The sequence below is a fragment of the Pristiophorus japonicus genome, chromosome 16 (genome assembly GCF_044704955.1).
Source record: "Pristiophorus japonicus isolate sPriJap1 chromosome 16, sPriJap1.hap1, whole genome shotgun sequence".
Classification (NCBI taxonomy): domain Eukaryota; kingdom Metazoa; phylum Chordata; class Chondrichthyes; family Pristiophoridae; genus Pristiophorus; species Pristiophorus japonicus.
In genome coordinates this window covers 15,774,602-15,794,773 of record NC_091992.1, presented here as the reverse complement: position 1 = coordinate 15,794,773, position 20,172 = coordinate 15,774,602, and the positions used below count along the sequence as shown (strand labels likewise).

Sequence of the window (20,172 nt, the reverse complement as noted above, 5' to 3'; positions counted from 1 at the left end):
CAGGATATGGGATTGGAGTCGCTGTTGGAGTTGAAGATAGGCCCAATGGACTCCTTCGCTGCTATAATTTCTGATTCCATAAGGGCGTTTGGAATTTACATTATTTCATCTCCCTCATATTGAGAGCGCGAAAGGTACGAGTCCCTTTCATCGCATAAAAATTACAGCACAGAGACAGAGACAGGCCACTCGGCCCAACTGGTCTATACCAGTGTTTATATATCACGTGGGCCTCCTCCCACATTAATTGATCAACATATCATCTACAGGTTTGTTTCCTCTCCAGCTCCCCTGCAGGGTTAATCCCAATTGGCGAACTCGAAAGGTTTCAGCTCCTGTGTTTATCAAGGTTTCCCTTAAATGGATCGATACTATTCGCCTTGATTACCACCCGTGGTAACGAGTTCCACATTCTCACCACTCTCTGGGTAAAGATGTTTCTTCTGAATTTCTATTGGATGACAATCTTATCTTTATGGCCCTTAGTTTTGGTCTTCCCCACAAGTGGAACCATCTTCTCTAGGTCTACCCTATCGAACCCCTTCATAATTTTAAAAAACTCTATCAGGTCGTCACTCAGCCTTCTCTTTCCTAGCCTTCCATATTCCTTTCTCCCTCATGTTTTTTTTATTCGTTCATGGAATGTGGGCGTCGCTGGCAAGGCCAGCATTTATTGCCCATCCCTAATTGCCCCTCGAGAAGATGGTGGTGAGCCGCCTTCTTGAACCGCTGCAGTCTGTGTGGTGAAGGCGCTCCCAAAGTGCTGTTAGGGAGGGAGTTCCAGGATTTTGACCCAGCAACATAAGAAATAGGAGCAGTAGGCCATACGGCCCCTCGAGCCTGCTCCAGGATGAAGGAACGGCGATGTATTTCCAAGTCAGGATGGTGTGTGACTTGGGGAGAGGGGGAGGGTGGGAATTGTAGGTGGTGGTGTTCCCATGCGCCTGCTGCCCTTGTCCTGCTAGGTGGTAGAGGTCGCGGGTTTGGGAGGTGAGGTCGAAGAAGCCTTGGCGAGTTGCTGCAGTGCAGCTTGTGGATGGTACTCACTGCAGCCACGGTGCCCCGGTGATGGAGGGAGTGAATGTTGAAGGTGGTGGATGGGGTGCCAATCAAGCGGGCTGCTTTATCCTGGATGGTGTCGAGCTTCTTGAGTGTTGTTGGAGCTGCACTCATGTCGTTATTTTGTGAAGACGCTCATTAAACAGAGCAACAACTTGTATTTATATAGCGCCTTTAACATAGTGAAACGTGCCAAGGCGCTTCACAGGAGTGTTATGAGATTAAAAAGCAGATATGGAGCTCCCCCACCATCACACACTGAATGCGATGCTATCTCACTTCAGCTACCCGAGGGAGCTAATGTCGCTCAAACCGTGACCCCACCCAGCTCCGGCAGATTTGCCAGGGCAATTGGCGACTGGTGATTCCTTGCTTGTTTTCCCTCGGCGTCTCCACCCCACCCCTCCCCTCCCTGGGATTCGCTCACTTGGAGCAAGGCACCTGCCTGCGCCTAGTGGCAATCGCCAAACAATGCAGAAGAGGAGGCTGTGACCGCGAAGTGGAAATCTCTCCTTTCTGTAGGAGAGACGGGATTGAGAGAGAAGCAGAGACAACACGGTTCAGAGCTGACAGCCTTCGAGTTCGCCAATCGGGATTAACCCTGCAGTGGAGCTGGAGAGAGCAGAAGCAAACCTGTAGATGATACATTTAAAAACAATATATCATCGCTAGATCCAAGTGCCTGATGGCACATTCTTTTATAAACGCGAGCTGGACTTTTTGATGTGAAGATTTGGGGAGTGGAGGTGGGGGGGGGGGGGCGACTTGGGAATATAATAGAAGGGGAGAAGGGAGCAAGAACACATCTCAGTTGTCTTCCAGATGCATTCGCTGTTGGATCGGAAAAAGAAAGAAGCGGGTGCCGAGCTGGGCTTCGTGGACATGCCGGCGGGCAGCCTGCTGCCCCAAGCCCAGAGGATGTGGACTTGCGTGGGCTGCCTGTGGGTGCTGCTCTCCTCCTGCCTGGTGGCGGTCTGCAGTTTCAGCATCATCTCACCCGCCTGGATCGTCAAGGCGAAGAGCAAGGACTCGGTCAGCTTCGGGCTGCTGTGGCACTGCTCCGAGACCGTCTACAACTGCTACACCTTCGGCGGCCTGGGCAGCTTCGCCGACATCCCCTCTGGTTCCTGGCAGGTAAATCAATCACCTTCTGGGAGGGAAGGTTGTGGCGGGGAGGGCTCCCTTTTTCTGATTGTTTTATTCTGGGGGAAGGGGGAGGGGGGAGGGGGTAATGTTTTGTCTACGGACGAAAAGGGGGAAAAGTTACATTCACAAGTTGCAATAAATGTATCACTTTGGTTACACATCAGCAGCTGAAAACCTCACCTGAGAGAACGATAGAAATCGCATTAATATTGATAAACAACCCAAATACTTAGACCAGGCAATTGGTGGCACTTTCAATAAATTGGTTAAAAATTGAATGAGGTAAGATAAACGCAAATTATTGCACCACTTAGATCTATCATGTTTGGTGTTGAATCTATCTTCCGCATTATGATTGCTCTGGTTTAAGTGACAATCCAGTGTTGGATTTATGAATGATTAATGTCACAATGATTGGGAAAACATTAAAGAGAAAGGGGGTGGGGGGAATAACTTCAAATGTCTCCAGTGGCTCATTAAAAGGTCCAGTTCCTCTCGACAATATCTAATGCTAACCTCCCCACCCACTCCCATATCTCGATACATTTCCAAGCTCCCAGATTCAGCACTGCTGACCTAGATTAAAAGTGGCGATGGGATTTGTTGTTTTGATTGAGACTTTCTCTGACGCCGAGGATTTGTCTCTGTTGCCTGTAAAGTTGCCCCTCTGTTGGATTTTCGCAGCAAGCCTGATGTGCCAGTGCACCTTGTGTTCGACTTTAAGTGGAACGTGTCTCTGTCTAATTTACAAGGCAGCGCCTTATCGAGAATCTCACTGTTCGTGCAATCAACACAATCGCAAATGCATTGGGTGGAGGGTGGGGGGGGGGGGGGGGGTTGGCCCCACAAAACAGTAGGTTGCTCTCTTATATGCACCAGTTTCCCCAAACAACATTTAAATAGAAGAGAATGGGTCTCCCTCGCTGACAGCTCTCTTCTATCAAAAGCTGTGTGCATTGAATGTGCCTGCGACATAATTCAACCAAAGCCAGCAGAGGGCGCTGTCATTCACCCCGATTTTTCACCAGCCACAACACAGCACAAGTGGTTCACTGTTTTATTTACCCAACTCAATTGAATAAGAAATAATACAGGATTTCATGAGCCTACCAAGAATTTTCTTCTTTTTTTGCCTCCTTACGCAAATAGATCTATTCACCCCCAGGACTGTTTCTTTCAGGCATTGTTTCACAAAAGCACTTCATTTCAGAATTTTTTAAATCTATGGACATATGTACAATTGAGTCTTGACTGCAGACACAGTGGTTTGTCAAAGAATGTTGCCCATGGGTCAGGATTAGACTTGGATCACAATTTCCATAAGTTATAGATAAAAACAGCCAGTATTTTTTGTGCCATGACTCCTTTTCGACATTCATTTAGCAAAGGACAGAAATAGACACTTAAAGGGATACCGTCCTCATCATGGCAAACTTCACAGCACAGTGCTGTATATATTGTGTCGAAAAGCATCATCACGTCCCTTGCATGTGTGAAAATGAAGCACAATTCTTCTGGCTCATCACTCACCGACAAACAAAACAAAAGGTTTGGCAAACTTTTTTTTGCAGGGAGTTTAAGAGTTCCTTTAACCAAAATGTGACGAGACTTCGAACGAGTACTGTTGTTTCTAAATACAAGTTGGCAGTCGATCCATCATAGCTTGTGTGGTGAGCATTGAAAACTGGTTAATTTGGGAGTATTTTGTGCTCGGACCAGGTCTGCGCATTTAAACGTTACATGTAGATCAGGAACGATGCACAGTTGGATTGAATGAGATGTGGTTTTAGTGTATTGGATTTTCTGCGTTTTGATCAGGGTTATGGTTATCAGGGATTGACAGCACTTGTTAAAATGGCAGGTGCAAGTTATCTGTCTGTATCACCTGTTTATCGGCTTGTCGGAATACTTGTCCGCCTATTAGGCCCAAGTCTGCCCCCAGGGTTAGAGCGGCGCATCCCCGTGCGCCGACTTTTTAGAACAGAAATGGCGCCTATTATTTACCTTGGTATTCTCCCCTCTGTCTGGTCGATCCAGGCACTTGGCACAGCGCAGCAGAACGCATGGGGGGTGGAACCAAGTCCCGGTGCTGAAAACAGTGTTGGGACCTCTGCACATACACGCTGGAGTGTGTGCGCATGTGCAGTAGCTCCAGGCTCTGTGGGAGGGACCCGAAGCACGCTGCCCCTAGCTCTGGCCGAATGGGCTGCCAGGGCAAAGATCGGATTCGGGCCTCCTTCCTCCCCCGCCCCCCCCCCCCCCCCGGCCCCCTCGACGCCCCGGCCCGGCTTCTACATCCTCGGCGGAGCCAGCCCGCCCCACCCCGCCTGAAGTCTTCGGCGCGGCCCATTCAGCCTTCCTCTCCCCCCTCCTCTCCTCTTCCCCTCCTCCTCTCTTCTTCCCCTCCTCTCCCTCCTCTCCCCTCCTCTTCTTCCCCTCCCCTCCTCTCCTCTTCCCCTCCCCTCCCCTCCTCTCCCTCCCTCCTCCTCCTCCCCTTCCCTCCTCCTCCCCCCTCCTCCTTTCCCCCTCCCTCCTCCTCCTTTCCCCCCTCCCTCCTCCTCCATTCCCTCCCTCCCTCCTCCTCCCCTCCTTTCCTTTCCTCCTCCTCCTTTCCCCTTCCTCCCTCTCTCCCTCCCTCCCTCTCCCTTCCCCTCTCTCCTCTTCCTCCCTCTCCCCCTCCTCTTCCTCCCTCTCCCTCCTCCCTCCCTCCCTCTCTCCCTCTCTCCCTCCCTCCTCCTCTCTCCCTCCCTCCCTCCTCCTCCCCCCTCCCTCCTCCTTCCCCCTCCCTCCTCCTCCCTCCTCCTCCCCCCTCCTCCTCCCCTCCCTCCCTCCTCCTCCCCCTCTCTCCCTCCCTCCTCCTCCTCCTCCCCCTCGCTCCCTCCCTCCTCCTCCCCCTCGCTCCCTCCCTCCTCCTCCCCCTCTCTCCCTCCCTCCTCCTCCTCTCTCCCTCCCTCCTCCTCCTCCCTCTCCCTCCTCTCCCCCCTCCTCTCCCTCCCCTCCCCCCTCCTCTCCCTCCCCCCTCCTCATCCCTCCCTCCCCCCTCCTCATCCCTCCCTCCCCCCTCCTCATCCCTCCCTCCCCCTCGCTATCAGAAACACAGAGAGACACTGACAGAGAGAGACACTGACACAGAGAGAGAGAGAGACAGAGAGAGACACACTGGGGGTAGGGGGAGGGGCCCGTCCCAGCATGCTGTTTGAGGGCTCCCGGTGCTGTAGTCGGTGAATAGAAACTTAATTTTTTATTGATTGATTTTTAATGTTTTTAATTTTTAATTTTTAATTTTTTTTTATTTTATTGGTTGATTTATTGATTTATTTATTTATCATTTATTATTGATGATGGCTCTTTATTTGAAACAGTGAAGTGTTTAATGTTTGTAAACCCCCCCTCCATTTCTCGTTCCCTACGCTTGATTTCTAAGTGTCGGCAAGGTTTTTCTGAGCGTACAAAAATCTATACTTACTCCATTCTAAGTTAGTTTGGAGTAAGTTTTCACTGCCTAAACTTGCAAAACAGGCGTAAGTGGCTGGACACGCCCCCTTTTGAAAAATAATCTGTTCTACAATGAAACTATTCTAACTCACTAGAACTGGAGCAAACTAAATGCTAAGAATTGCAATTTCTAAGATGCTCCATTCTAAACTAGTTGCTCCAAAAAAATAGGAACAACTCAGGCCGAAACTTGAGCCCAATGATTCAGTCAATTAAATTAACCCTTTGGAGGACCACAGTGGCATCTTTGAACTAAAATGCAACATGAAATACAGTCAATACCACATAAGATGGCATTATTGGATGGGACTGGGATAATTGTTGTGCTTCCTCCCTTTCCACACTATCTAGAGAGGGAGTAAGAAAACACTTTGAAGGTGGCAGTGGTAGTTGTTACAATCAGTCTGGATATCACTAGAATAGGAGACAAATTGGCTGTGGTTTTGGTGTTTTGATCACAGTGACTTCTGCTCTAAGAATGAATTATATTGATGTCAGGTGAGCACAAGATTGGACTTGGCTGTGGTGGACCCCATTGTGTCAGCTGTGGGTAGCACACTTGCCTCTGAGTCAGAAGGTTATGGGTTCAAATGCCAGTGCTGAGGGAGTGCTGCACTGTCGGAGGTGCCGTCTTTTGGATGAGACGTTAAACCGAGGCCCCGTCAGGTGGACGTAAAAGATCCCACGGCACTATTTCGAAGAAGAGCAGGGGAGTTATCCCCGGTGTCCTGGGGCCAATATTTATCCCTCAATCAACATAACAAAAACAGATTATCTGGTCATTATCACATTGCTGTTTGTGGGAGTTGCTGTGTGCAAATTGACTGCTGCGTTTCCCACATTACAACAGTGACTACACTTCAAAAAGTACCTCATCGGCTGTAAAGCAGTTTGAGACGTCTGATGGTTGCGAAAGGCGCTATATAAATGTAAGTCTTTCTTTCTTAATGTGGAATAGTCAGTCAACAATCTCTCTCTAGGCTTGTGCATGAATAATAGCCACTTGGGTAACATATCACAGGGCCAATGCTGTCAATGGAGGTTGTACCCTTAAATTGCCTTTAGGAAACATGAGGTGAGGGCGGGGCGGGGTGTGGGGGGGGGAAAGAGAAAAAAACTAAATTTTTCAAAACTGAGATATAAAATATTTTGTGATATTAATTACTGGTGCGATGTTACATATTTCCTACACAGCAGCACAATAAACAAAACATTTTCTAATGTACTGTACACTGCTGGAATTTTGCCTTAAACGATTCAACTTCAGACATGCTGGAAAATCACATTCGAAACAAGCTTTGTTAGCTCAATATACATATACCACAAGATGTCACAGTGCACAGTTCAATCATAGTTGCTTTGAAATATCATGATTCTTGCTCCCCTCCCCTCTTATGATGGATATACAACAGTATTTTTATAAGCAGACATGTTAAATTGACAGTTAATCTATTTGCTGTGCAACTTTTTCCTCTGGTGGTCGGCCCCAAAACTTGCACTTTTCTATTTGATTTCCCTCCTCTCTGTTTGTAGTGATGCCATTAGTGAACTTTCAGGATTATCTGACTCTTCCTTTAGATTTCCAACGTTCCTGTGTTTCATTTCCTAATCTTCATTGTCCCATGGGCCTCTGGCAGGGCATAGTGAGCATTAGCCCTTATGCGTGTTAGTTCAGTGTTGGTGCGATGACGCAGCCCTGTTTGACCCCGGTCCGGACATGGATTGGGTATATGGTGGATCCGCTGGTCAGGATCGCGGCCTGCATGTCGTCGTGGAGCAGGCGGAGGATGGTGACAAAACCTTTGAGAGCAGCCGAAACGGAGGCGGACGCTCCATAGTCCCTCACTGCTGACAGTGTCAAAGGCCTTTGTGAGATCAAAGAAGGCCATGTACAAGGGTTGGTGCTGTTCCCTGCATTTCTCTTGTAGTTTTTTTTTGAAATTCGTAGCCAATCGTTCCAATTCTTTGTCAAATCACAAACGCCAGAGGTCACCTTGCACACATCAAGGATCACTCTGCGCCAATGCTCTTAGCCAAAAGGCCTAGAGCCACTGCACCGTTCCTGGAAGTACTGCAATACCAGGTTCGTGCCATGGAGGTGGATGGGTCAGGCCCCCCACACACCTCCGTGGAGGTGGATGGGTCAAGCCACCCCACCCACCTCCTGTTTCCAAAAAAGCAAGCATATACCTTCCTGATCCAGGGAGAACCACCTTGGGGTTATGGTGGTTACTCCCCTGCCAGGTCAGTTACGCATGATCTTAGCCAAAAGGCCGAGAAGCGATCATTTCTCTTGTAGTTGCTGCACGGTGAAGATCATGTCCGTTGTACCCCTTAGTGGACGGAATCCGTATTGTGACCCTGGGAGGAGCTCTTCAGCCACAGGGAGAAGACAGTTGAGGAGGATTCTAGCGATGACTTTCCCAGTGTCCGACAGCAGGGAGATTCCTCTGTCGTTGCCGCAGTCGGACTTGTCCCCTTTTTTAAAGATGGTCATGATTACTGCATCTCTGAGATCTCCCAGCATGCTCTCCTCCTTCCTGAGGACAAGAATGTTTGAAGACCAGGATCTCAAATCTGGCACCAAGCTTATGGTCTACAGGGCAGTAATGATACCTGCCCTCCTATATGACTCAGAGATGTGGACCATATACAGTAGACACCTCAAAGTGCTGGAGAAATGCCACCAGTGCTGCCTCCGCAAGATCCTCAAAAATCTCCTCACTGGGAGGACGGACGCACCAACGTTGGCGTCCTCGCTCAGGCTAACATCCCCAGCATCGAAGCACTGACTACACTCGACCACCTCCGTTGGGCGGGCCACATCGTCCGCATGCCTGACACGAGACTCCCAAAGTAAGCGCTCTACTCGGAACTCCTACACGGCAAGCGAGCCCCAGGTGGGCAGCGGAAACGTTTCAAGGACACCCTCGAAGCCTCCTTGATAAAATGCAACATCCCCACCGGCACCTGAGAATCCCTGGCCAAAGACCGCCCAAAGTGGAGGACGGGCATCCGGGAGGGCGCTGAGCACCTCGAGTCCCGTCGCCGAGAGCATGCAGAAACCAAGCGCAGGCAGCAGAAGGAGCGTGCGGCAAACCAGACTCCCCACCTACCCTTTCCTTCAAACACGGTCTGTCCCACCTGTGACTGTAATTCATGTATTGGACTGGGTGTTCAGTCACCTGGGAACTCACTTTTGGAGTGGAAGCAAGTTTTCCTCGATCTCGAGGGACTGCCTATGATGATGGTATTAATTCAGGCATATCAGGGTCAATTTTCTGACTTTGTTTTCCCAACAGGAAGCCTCGCCCGCAAGAGCATATATCGTAAATTGTAGCTTCCGTAAAGAAAGAACATGCGTTTTTAAAGCATCTTTCATGCTCTTACCATGTCCCAAAATGCCCCACAGTCAATGAATTAAAGTGTAGTCAACATGGTTACATGGGCAGAAGTGGCAGCCAACTTGCATATAGCAGTGTCCACAAACGGTAATGAGATAATGGGCAATTACTCTGAGTTAGTTGAGGGAGGAATGTTGGCTAGGACACCAGGAGAACCCCTCTGCTCACCTTCGAACATCACCATGAGATCTTTCAGTAGTGTCAGTAGTCAGTCCCTCTGAGTCAGAAGGTTGTGGGTTTAAGTCCCACTCCAGTGACTTGAACACAAAAATCTAGGCCGACACTCCCAGTGCAGAGTTGAGGGAATACTGCACTGTCAGAGGTGCTGTCTTTCAGATGAGGTGTTGAACTGAGGCCCCGTCTGCTCTCCCCGGTGGACGTAAAAGATCCCATGGCACTATTTCGAAGAAGAGCAGGGGAGTTATTCCCGGTATCCTGGCCAATATTTATCCCTCAATCAACATCACGAAAACAGATTGTTGGATCATTATCACATTGCTGTTTGTGGGAGCTTGCTGTGCACCAATTGGCTGCCATGTTTCCTACATTACAACAGTGACTACACTTCAAAAAGTACTTAATTGGCTGTAAAGTGCTTTGAGACATCAGGTGGTTGTGAAAGGCGCTACATAAATGTAAGTCTTTCTTTTTTTACATCCAGCTCACCGGACAAATGGGCCCTTGGTTTAGCTTCTCATTTGAATGATGGCACATCCAACAACATACATAGCGCACCCTTAGCACTGCACTGAAGTGTCAGACTCGAGTACAGACTCAAGTCATGGAATGGGGCTTGAACCTTTGATCCTCTGACTCAGAGGTGAGAGTGCCTCCACTGAGACAAGCCGGCACTAGATTGGAACCTATCCAGGATAGTGAGTTGGAGCCCTTATTTTGTAGTAGTAGATCTTGTATCCAGGCATGGTCCTTATTGCTTTGCTGTAACAAAGACGTTTGGGAAGGAGATGAGAGACTCACCTCATATACAGGAACTTGTTTTCATCATATAATGAGTAGTCTGGGCCCACACCTTAGGAAGGATAAATTGGCCTTGGAGGGAGTGCAGTGTAGGTTTACCAGAATGAGACCCGGACTTCAAGGGTTAAATTACAAGGAGAGATTACACAAATCAAGATCGTATTCCCTTGGATTTAGAAGACTTAGGGGTGATTTCATTGAAGTTTTCAGGATATTAAGGGGAACGAATGGGGAGAGAGAAACGATTCCCGCTGGTTGGGGATTATAGGCCTCGGGGGCAGAGTCTAAAATTTAGAGCTAATACCTTTCAGGAGTGAAATTAGGAAACACTTCTACACACAAAAGGTGGTAGAAGTTTGGAACTCTCTTCCGCAAATGGCAATTGATGCTAGATCAATTGTTAATTTTAAATTGGAGATCGATCGTTTTTTGTTAACCAAAGGTATTAAGGGATTTGGGCCAAAGGTGGGTATATGGAGTTAGATCGCAGATCAGCCATGATCTCACTGAATGGCGGAACAGGCTCGAGGGGCTCAATTGCCTACCCCTGTTTCTATGTTTCTATATAGTTCTTTGAGTTTCTATTTTAATCCTTTGGATACCTTAGAAGTATTGTGTGGTCAAAGCCACTACATTGATAAACATGACAAGCAGTTGCAGTGGTAAGGTGCATCCATGTCTTGTACCCTTGCAGTTATTGGTAATGGTGGAGGATACGGGGCACAAGTCAGTTGGGCAGATCTACTAAGTGAATACCAGACTGAATCCCCTTACCTCTCGGACTGACCAGAGGAAGGGCTGCTGAATTCTGTTAAATGCCTTTCCAGCATTGAGTGAGAGTACGAGAGTGGGCACTCCAATAAGTTTCACGGCAATACTCGGAAGGTGTTGGACTTTGTTTCCAGGGTGTCTTCCACAGATGAATCCTGTTTCGTTATTATCAACCAGTTTTGGTAGTAGTCAGCGAGGCTCAGTGCTGATAATTGGTCAGGATTTTAAGTCATACTTCAATAGGAAGAATTGACTAAAAGCACTGCTAACACCTCACCAGGTGCTTGAATAAGAGTGCCCATCTGTGCAAGTTTTTCTAGCGTTCTTCTGGAAACCCAGTAGCCGCCTGAACTTTGCCCGTTTCCATTATTTTGATGGATGTCTTTATTATCCCCAGGTAAACTGTGGGGCATCCACCAGCACATTCCTATCCCGCAGATCCAGCTGGGACTGGGAGGTTGTCTCAGTACAATTCTTATCTCTGCCACGAACGTTACTAGTTTGAATGGTAAAGGGTTAAATGATAATTGGCTCTAATTTGCTTGGACCAATGGAGTGGCACTCAGCAAGTCCAATGCCACCAGGACAGCTATCGTTACAAGGGCAGCCCCCCCAACTATCCCCCCCCCCTCCCCCCTGCCACAACACACACAACCGGGAGGAGGGCACGACTAAAACAAAACAAATGGCCCAATCAAAAAGAAAGACTTGCATTTATATAGCATCAGCGGATGTCTCAAAGCGCTTTACAGCCAATGAAGTATTTTTGGAGTGTAGTCACTGTTGTAATGTGGGAACGTGCGAGAATGTGAGAGTATTGTACTATGTGGTCATTTCGCTCTCATTGTTGACGAGATAGACAATATCCTACGATGTCCAACAGTAGCAGAAGCTTCTAGCGAACCAGTGGACACTGCATGATCTCATGCTAAGGTAACCCGGGCAACATAGGCAGCGGTTGGCAAACTCTTGGTTAGAGCACGGGGAGCCTTGCTGTGGATTTGGCTTACTCAGCTTACTGCTGCTTCAGTGCTGAAGTCGTGAGCTTATTTATCCCTATCAGTGTAATAATTGCATTTGGGTAATGCATTAGCCTCTGTGTGTGAGTGATTTAGTTCCCTTCAACTCAGAGTCAGGTTTTCTGTCACAAAAAATGGCCGCCTTTCCTTCCATTTCTCTTCCACTATCTATTGTGCCACTTGTGCCTTTTCCTTTTGACTAATTTGCCCGGCAGCATCAGCCTGACAGGACTTCTGAAAACCTGCTATCTGGGAGGAAAACTGTTAGCCAAATGCCGATGGAAGGGGAGGAACTTCATGTTCCCATTTGGAACGTGTTGACTCCCCTGTGCCTTGTCTTGGGCATCACTTGACTCAAGTACAATCACAGGGTATCTGGGTGCCATCAGGAGTATAAACGCGGAACCTATTTTCATTCGCAGCCATTTGGAATCCATAAACAGGGAATAAAAAAATGTCCTGTGTGAGTTTGAGTACGAGGTGAACCACAATGATCGCAGGGCCCAGGTCCCGAAAGGTGTTTGCTAAACTGGATGGGGCAGAAGGGTCTTTGTCTCCCAAGTGCCTTGTCTGAACCATACACTTAAGGACCCAAATGGGGAGGAGGGCAGTGTGGGATTCACTTCTGATGGGAACATCAAGAAGTCAGAATCATTGCTTCATAGAACAGTACAGCACAGAAGGAGGCCATTCGGCCCATCGAGTCTGCGCTGGCTCTTTCGAAGAGCAATCCAGTTAGTCCCACTCCCCCGCTCTTTCTCCATACCCCTGCAATTTTTTTTCATTCAAGTATTTATCCAATTCCCTTTTGAATGCTACTGTTGAATCTGTATCCACCACCCTATCAGGCAGTGCATTCCAAATCCGAATTTCGGAATATAGGACACAAGAATGTTTTCTTTGGGTGTATCATATAGAATTTAAGATTTGTTATTTCGACACAACTAAGTACACTGTACATAAATTATACATGCTTGAATTAGTGAAATGATTTTCAGCTGGTAGATAAGGGTTCTGAATAGATGTCTCTGTTAAATGGTTTTTATATTTGCGAGCGAGTGACAAGCCAACTGTAGGAAATAAAAACAACTAAATAATATGCAAGTCCTTACAATTCATTTTAACGTGAGTTATGTGTTTAGATCTTATCAGTACTCCCCCTTTTACTGCCCGCCCCCCCCCCCCCCGCAAGATGCTGGGGTACATTCGCTTTGGTGCTGGTCAACCTCTGGTAGCTCACCCAAATCACCATCCTTTACATCTGAGGCCAGAGAGTGTCGGCAAGCAGTGTTACTGTGGGAGTGACAGCACAGCCAAGCCCAGCCCAGGCCTCATGGGACCTGCACACGTACCAGCTTTCTAGCAGGGGTCAATGGATGGCGATGGGGGGGGGGCGCGGGCAGCAACCCTGGCTACTTTTCCCTTCCTTAGCCTAGGGGCAGGGAAACCATTTATAGCTTCCCCAAGGCCCTCGCTCACACCTCCCCTGGTTGAGATCAGGAGAGACCAGGAACTGCAGACCTGAGACCTGCTGGACTGCATGACTCAGGTACCCCCTTGCCTTTACCAACTGAGCCATTCAAGCTGTGGCACTCGCACAATGGGACCATTGCTGCTTCATTCGGACATCGCTGGCATGAAAGTACCATATCATCTCTTCTTTGAGACCAGGCCACTGTTTGAAAGCATGGGCCTGGATTTTGCGGTCAGCAGTGAAGGAACGGCGCTCGTCGTTCATTACACTTACAGCTGCCCAGAGACTATTCGTGGGCTTTGGTGCGGCAGCTTACGGTGTTTCGAGGTCCTTTTCATCATGGCGCCCTCTGCAGGAGATCTGTGGCGTGTGTGAGCAGGAAAAGCAACCGCGTATCGCTTCAACCAATCGGATTGAAGAATCCTCACTGAGACACGCAGAGTCTAAACCAGGAACAATAAATTAGAATATTCAATGTAAAATCATGTACTTAAGCGAAATAAAGGGATGGAAAGAAAGGTGGATTTAGAGAGAGATAAAAGAGACAGAAAGAAGTTAAAAAAATAATTAACATTTTTTTTTAATCTCCAACAATAATTAAAACCTAAAGGAATGAGACTCTACACTTGTAAAAGTACATTTTCAGTGCCAGAGAGGTTGTTTGACTGTAATTAAGACTTACCACGCAGTAAAAAATTTACTTGCGCCCGAATGCACCAGCCCTAACTTTTTCTGGCATGTTTAGTGGGGAATTAGTGGGTAAATGCAGCAACTTGTGCTTTAGAGCCAAACCTATCACCGATCGCAGCTTGTGGTGGAGCAGGGCAACTCGAACGGCAACTTCCTGATTTCCGCGTTTAGCTGCGCATGTGCGCACTCCGGAGGTTACGGTCCGATTTACTGTTCCATAACAGTGAGCGCTGATAGCTTTCACCGTTATTCTTAATGCAAAATCTGGGCCAATGTCTTTACTGAATTAAACTGCTGCCTAAAATCTCAGAGCAGTGGGTTTATTTATTAAAATAAAGTGGTTACCAGAAAATCTTAGCCTTTCATCGTGGCCCCTGCCAGATGCTGGGAGATTAGTCAGAACATGAGAATAACCTTATGTGTATTCAGAGCATCAACAGCATGCAATGTAATTGTGTGCCTGTAAACAGTCATCGTGCAAGGGCCCAACCACACAGAAGATAGTGCACACTAAAGAGTTCCAGCGGCACTTGGGTAAATATAAATTCAGTCTCGAAGAGGTGCATCTGATTATTAATAGCCTAAAAGACCCAGTGGAACAAAGAATGTGCTGACAACACGGAATCCACTCCAGAATGGCAAAGGTACATTGCTGTCAGCCTGCTGTGATTTGTAGTATATACTTAATCCTAATGATGTGCACTGTCTTTTAATCCATATGCCAGGCCATCCATCAAGGAAACCCGTTGCCAGAATATTTGATTGACCTTGTAAAACTTCTCAAACCACAAGTACTGTCCAAAACATTGCTGCCTCTTTGTACAGTAAGAAGGGGAGAAATTGACCCCATTTTTGATCCTATTAGTACCTCCAGAGGGTGCTAGCAAGGCAGTTTTCGCCTGAGGGGGCGCTACCGCCTCCCGGGAAATTGCCCCGGAGGTTTGGGAGGCTGTAAGATTCAGGATCACAGGTCACACACACACACACCCAAAGGGTGTTAGGAGTTATAAGGCATTTTATTAGGGGAGCGGTAGTTCAAATATAGTCAAACACAACACACAATCAGGATAGACTTAGTAGACATACGACCATGACCAGTAGCTTGTATTAGTCCCGATCAGACAGATGGCTGGTGGCACGAACAGCTCGTATCTTCAGCGTCTGCTCTGAAAAGCCCTCTGGGTCTTTCTTGTATTCTCTTTTTAGGGGTGGGCCTGGTTTAGGATATGGACAGGACCATTTAATCTATGGCATGTCAAGTTCTTTGTCTATGTATAAATAGAAATTATTTTAGCAGTGTTATAGCACTTCCATCAATCTGATACCACCAGGATGAGAAATCCCACTATTATAGCTGGCTTGAGAAAATCACTATAACCCAGGAGGAGGGTGGAGGACTTAACTGCAATAGAAGATTCTGGCTGGAGGCATAGACTGCAGGACAAGGTTCTGGTGGAGGTATCCATGGTAGGACAAGATTCTGGCTGTCGGATCACATGCTGAAGGGCCTACTACAACATACTTTTGGGGGGTGGAGAAAGATGGGGTAGGAGTGGAAAACTCCCATTGCCCATTATACTAAGCACCATCGGAGCAGGCCGGGGAGCAGAAGGAGCAGCGTGGCGGTGTACCACTCCAGGGAGCAGCACGTGCTGGAGCAGGAGAGCAACGGCAGTGAAGAGGGACGTCACCAAGATCCAGGTCGGTGATTGGAGCGTGGGCAGGTACCACAGGAGCGGCGAGGTCAGGGGCGAAGGAGCGGCGAGAGATTGTAGAGGGACGTGATCAGGGCCCAGGAGAGGCGTGAGTTCGGGGCCCGGAAGAGGCGAGGGCTCAGGGGCAGCACGGGCCCAGCCCACACTGCGATACGTGTGCACACTAGGTCCGTGCATCAGAGCAGGTCTCCAGTCATCCTGGTTAACCCTTACCACTGGACCAAGACCTAGCTCTGTCAAGCCCGTGTGGTGGCTGGTGTGCAACGGCCACCACAAGTTAAAAAAATCCACGCACAGACATCTTCCACCCTTCGAGATTTAGTTCGGACCTGGAATTTTAGGTCCATCATTGAGACACCTGGAACTTTTTGACATGGAAGCAAGTCATCCTCGATTCGAGGGACTCCCTATGATGATAATAATGATGATTTACTTCAATCATGTCTGCTACCGGTCAATTATAGAAAATGGTAACGCAGGCGATCCACAGGCTGCATGTCCTCCCAGCCGGAAGAGGATATACGATGGGAAGAGGAAAGGAGCAAGAGGAACAGTGGATAATGCTTTTTAAAGAATTAGGATTGTAACACCTGAGCCATATATTTCTGCTTTGGAACATCCGACATTTTCCAACAAACTGTCGCAGCACAAGTGAAGACAGAGAAGATTGTGGACAGCTCTTGCCTGTTCTATTATATTGTTTAAAATGCAGTCTAGATTAAAATACTGGTCTTTACAGATCCTGTACACCAACAGTGATCTTCCCCTTAGCATTGTAAAGATTATTCTTGCCAGAATCAACATTAAACATACTTGAATTGGAAAGCTGAGATCAGAGAATGAAGGCGCACAGGCAGTTTTCAATAAAAGACAGCATTGCAGCTCAACATGAAAGATGCTGTCACTTTACCTCACAGATACAAAGGATAATATATAATCTCTCTTATTTCACAGGTGGGAAGGACTCTGTAACTCAGATACAGAGGATATTGGCTAAGTCTATCACCCACTTGAAATGAGACAGATGTGCGTTATTTATTTGCATTTATTATGGATCAAGATAAGTGTAAGTGGAAAAAAAGTACCTTATTGAAAGGATGCTAGCCCTGGCCACACAGATGCTGAGAGTTCAGTTGCATTATTCAGTGCTGTGCGATGATTCCAATACATGCAGTCAAGTAAAAAACAAACTCGTGCTATTGAATCCCAGTGAATGTATCAGTCACGGTTCACTGATGCCCCATTCAATCACACAGCATATACCTCACTCACATGATTTCCATGGCTGCTCTGTGATCTTTGAATAGAATTGATCTGCTAGAATCGCTCTGCAGTACCTAGTAAAACAACACCAGGAAATCCCTCCACTAAGAACTTCTTGTTATTTCAACCGCTAATGGATCTCTCGTACACCTCTTTGCTGAAAAAAAAATCAAAAGCCTACCTCTCCAACTTGCACTTTATTGCTGTTGCCCATTGGTTCAGTTGGTAAGCATGGGACTTACGCTAAACATCCGTAAGACAAAGGTCCTCCACCAGCCTGTCCTCACCGCACAGCACTGCCCCCCAGTCATCAAGATCCACGGCCCGGCCCTGGACACCGTGGACCACTTCCCTTATCTCGGGAGCCTCCTATCAGCAAGAGCAGGCATTGCGAGGTCCAACACCGCCTCCAGTGAGCCAGTGCAGCCTTCGGCCGCCTGAAGAAAAGAGTGTTTGAAGACCAGGCCCTCAAAACTACCACCAAGCTCATGGTCTACAGGGCTGTAGTAATACCCGCCCTCCTATATGGCTCAGAGACATGGACCATGTACAGTAGACACCTCAAGTTGCTGGACAAATATCACCAACGATGTCTCCGCAAGATCCTACAAATCCCCTGGGAGGACAGGCGAACTGACATCAACGTCCTCATTCAGGTCAACATTCCCAGCATTGAAGCACTGACCACACTCGATCAGCTCCGCTGGGCAGGCCACATAGTCTGCATGCCAGACACGAGACTCCCAAAGCAAGCGCTCTACTTGGAGCTCCTTCATGGCAAACGAGCCAAAGGTGGGCAGCGGAAACGCTACAAGGACACTCTCGAAGCCTCCCTGATAAAGTGCAACATCCCCACTGACACCTGGGAATCCCTGGCCTGGCCATAGACTGCCCTAAGTGGAGGAAGTGCATCCGGGAGGGTTTGAGCACCTTGAGTCTCATCGCTGAGAGCATGCAGAAAACAAGCGCAGGCAGCAGAAAGAGCGAGCGGCAAACCAGTCCCACCCTCCCTTACCCTCAACGACTATCTGTCCCACCTGTGACAGAGTCTGTGGCTCTCGTATTGGGCTGTTCAGCCACCAAAGAACTCACTTCAGGAGTGGAAGCAATCTTCCTCGATTCCGAGGGACTGCCTATGATGATGATGATGATGATGGTAACAACAACAACAACTTGTATTTATATAGCGCCTTTAATATAGTGAAACATCCCAAGATGTTTCGCAGGAGTATTAGGAGATAAAGACGTTTGACAAATCCACTTGAGAGAGCAGATGAGGCCTCGGTTTAACGTCTCATCCGAAAGACGGCATCTCCAACAGTGCAGCACTCCCTCACCACTGCACTGGAGTGTCAGCCTAGATTTATGAGCTCCAGTCCCTGGAGTGGGACTATGAACCCACAATCTTCTGACTCAGAGGTAAATGTGCTACCCACTGAGCCACAGCTGACAACAACAACTTGCATTTATATAGCACCTTTAATGTCATACAACGTCCCGAGGCACTTCACAGGAGAGTTATCAAACAAAATTTGGCACCGAGCCGCATAAAGAGATATTAGGGCAGGAGGTCAAAAAGGTGGGTTTTAAAGAGCATCTTGAAGGAGGAAAGAGAGGTAGAGAGGCGAAGAGGTTTAGGCAGGGAGTTCCAGAGCTTTGAGGCCTAGGCAACAGAAGGCACGGCCACCAATGAGCGATTATAATCAGGGATGCTCAAGAGGGCAGAATTAGAGGAGCGCAGAAATCTCAGGGGCGTTGTTGTGCTGGAGGAGATTACAGAGATTGGGAGGGGCGAGGGCATGGAGGGATTTGAAAATAAGGATGAGAATTTTGAAATCGAGGAGTGGTCTAACCAGAAGAAATATAGGTCAGCGAGCACAGGGGTGCTGGGTGAGCGGGACTTGGTGCGAGTTAGGACACGGGCAGCTGAGTTTTGGATCTGTAGGGTAGAATGTGAGAGGCCAGCCAGCAGTGTGTTGGAATAGTCAAGTCAAGAGGTAACAAAGGCACGGATGAGGGCTTCGATAGGATGAGCTGAGGCAAGGGCGGAGACGGGCGATGTTACAGAGGCAAGTGCAACTGCCCAGTGTGGAACTGAGCCTTAAGGAGTAAGCTGACCTTGACTGAGGTGGCAATAGGGCTTGCAGCTACAATTCTCATTTTCATTCACTATGCAATGATTCATGCTGAAAAATGTACACCAGGTGCAATTGCTTCACATCGAGCAACTGATAGTGACCTGACTCAGCAAAGGCATTTCAGAAACAGCCAAGTATGTTCATTAAAAAGAAAATAAACTTGCACCTTTCACGACTTCAGAATGCCGCCAAAGACCTCGAAGCTAATGAAGTCCTTTTGAAGTGCAGTCACAGTTGTACTGTCGGGAAACGCGGCAGCCAGTTTCCGCACTGCAAGATCCCGCAAACAGTAGTGCGATAAACAACAGGATAATCTGTCTTACTGATGTTGGTTGAGCGCTAATAGTGGCCGGAGCACTGGGAGAACTCTCCTGCACTTCTTCAAATATTTTCATGGGACCTTTTACATTATTTCTCTAAATATGAACCGACCAATGTTTAAAGGGTAAAACTGAAAATTAAGAAAGCAAAGTGAACGACTTTTCCGGTGCTGAACGATCCCTGCACCGGAATAGGTGCCCGATATTGGGCCTCAGGCCTCACTAAAAAGAAAGACTTGCGTTTATATAGTGCCTTTCGCAACCACCGGACGGTCCCAATGCGCTTTACAGCTGATGAAGTACTTTTGGAGTGTAGTCACTGTCGGAATGTGGGAATCGCGGCAGCCAACTTGCGCACAGCAAGCTCCCACAATGTAATAATGACCAGATAAACTTTTTGTTATGTTGATTGAGTGATACATACTGGCCAGGACACCAGGGATAACTCCCCTGCTCTTCTTCAAAATAGTGCCATGGGATCTTTTACATCCACCTGAGAGAGCAGACAGGACCTCGGTTTAACATCTCATCTGAAAGACAGCACCTCCGACAGTGCAGCACTCACTGGAGTGTCAGCCTAGATTTATGTGCTCATGTCCCTGGAGTAGGTTTGAACCTACAACCTTCTAACTCAAGGGCAAGTGAGCTACCCACTGAGCCACAGCTGACAACACCAACTTGCATTTACATAGCACCTAGT

The 20,172-nt window shown here is 47.9% G+C and overlaps 1 protein-coding gene and 1 pseudogene across 1 annotated transcript in view; one reads left to right on the top strand and one right to left on the bottom strand.

Moving 5' to 3' along the window:
- The first annotated feature begins 1,881 nt into the window (after positions 1–1,881).
- Positions 1,882–20,172, top strand: part of LOC139226966 (LHFPL tetraspan subfamily member 7 protein) — a 305,798-nt gene continuing 287,507 nt past the window's right edge. The window contains exon 1 of the mRNA XM_070858060.1: positions 1,882–2,193. Within this exon, the coding sequence (XP_070714161.1) occupies positions 1,882–2,193 (312 nt within the window). The remainder of the gene's footprint in view (positions 2,194–20,172) is intronic.
- LOC139227270 (U2 spliceosomal RNA) lies at positions 7,747–7,985 on the bottom strand (annotated as a pseudogene).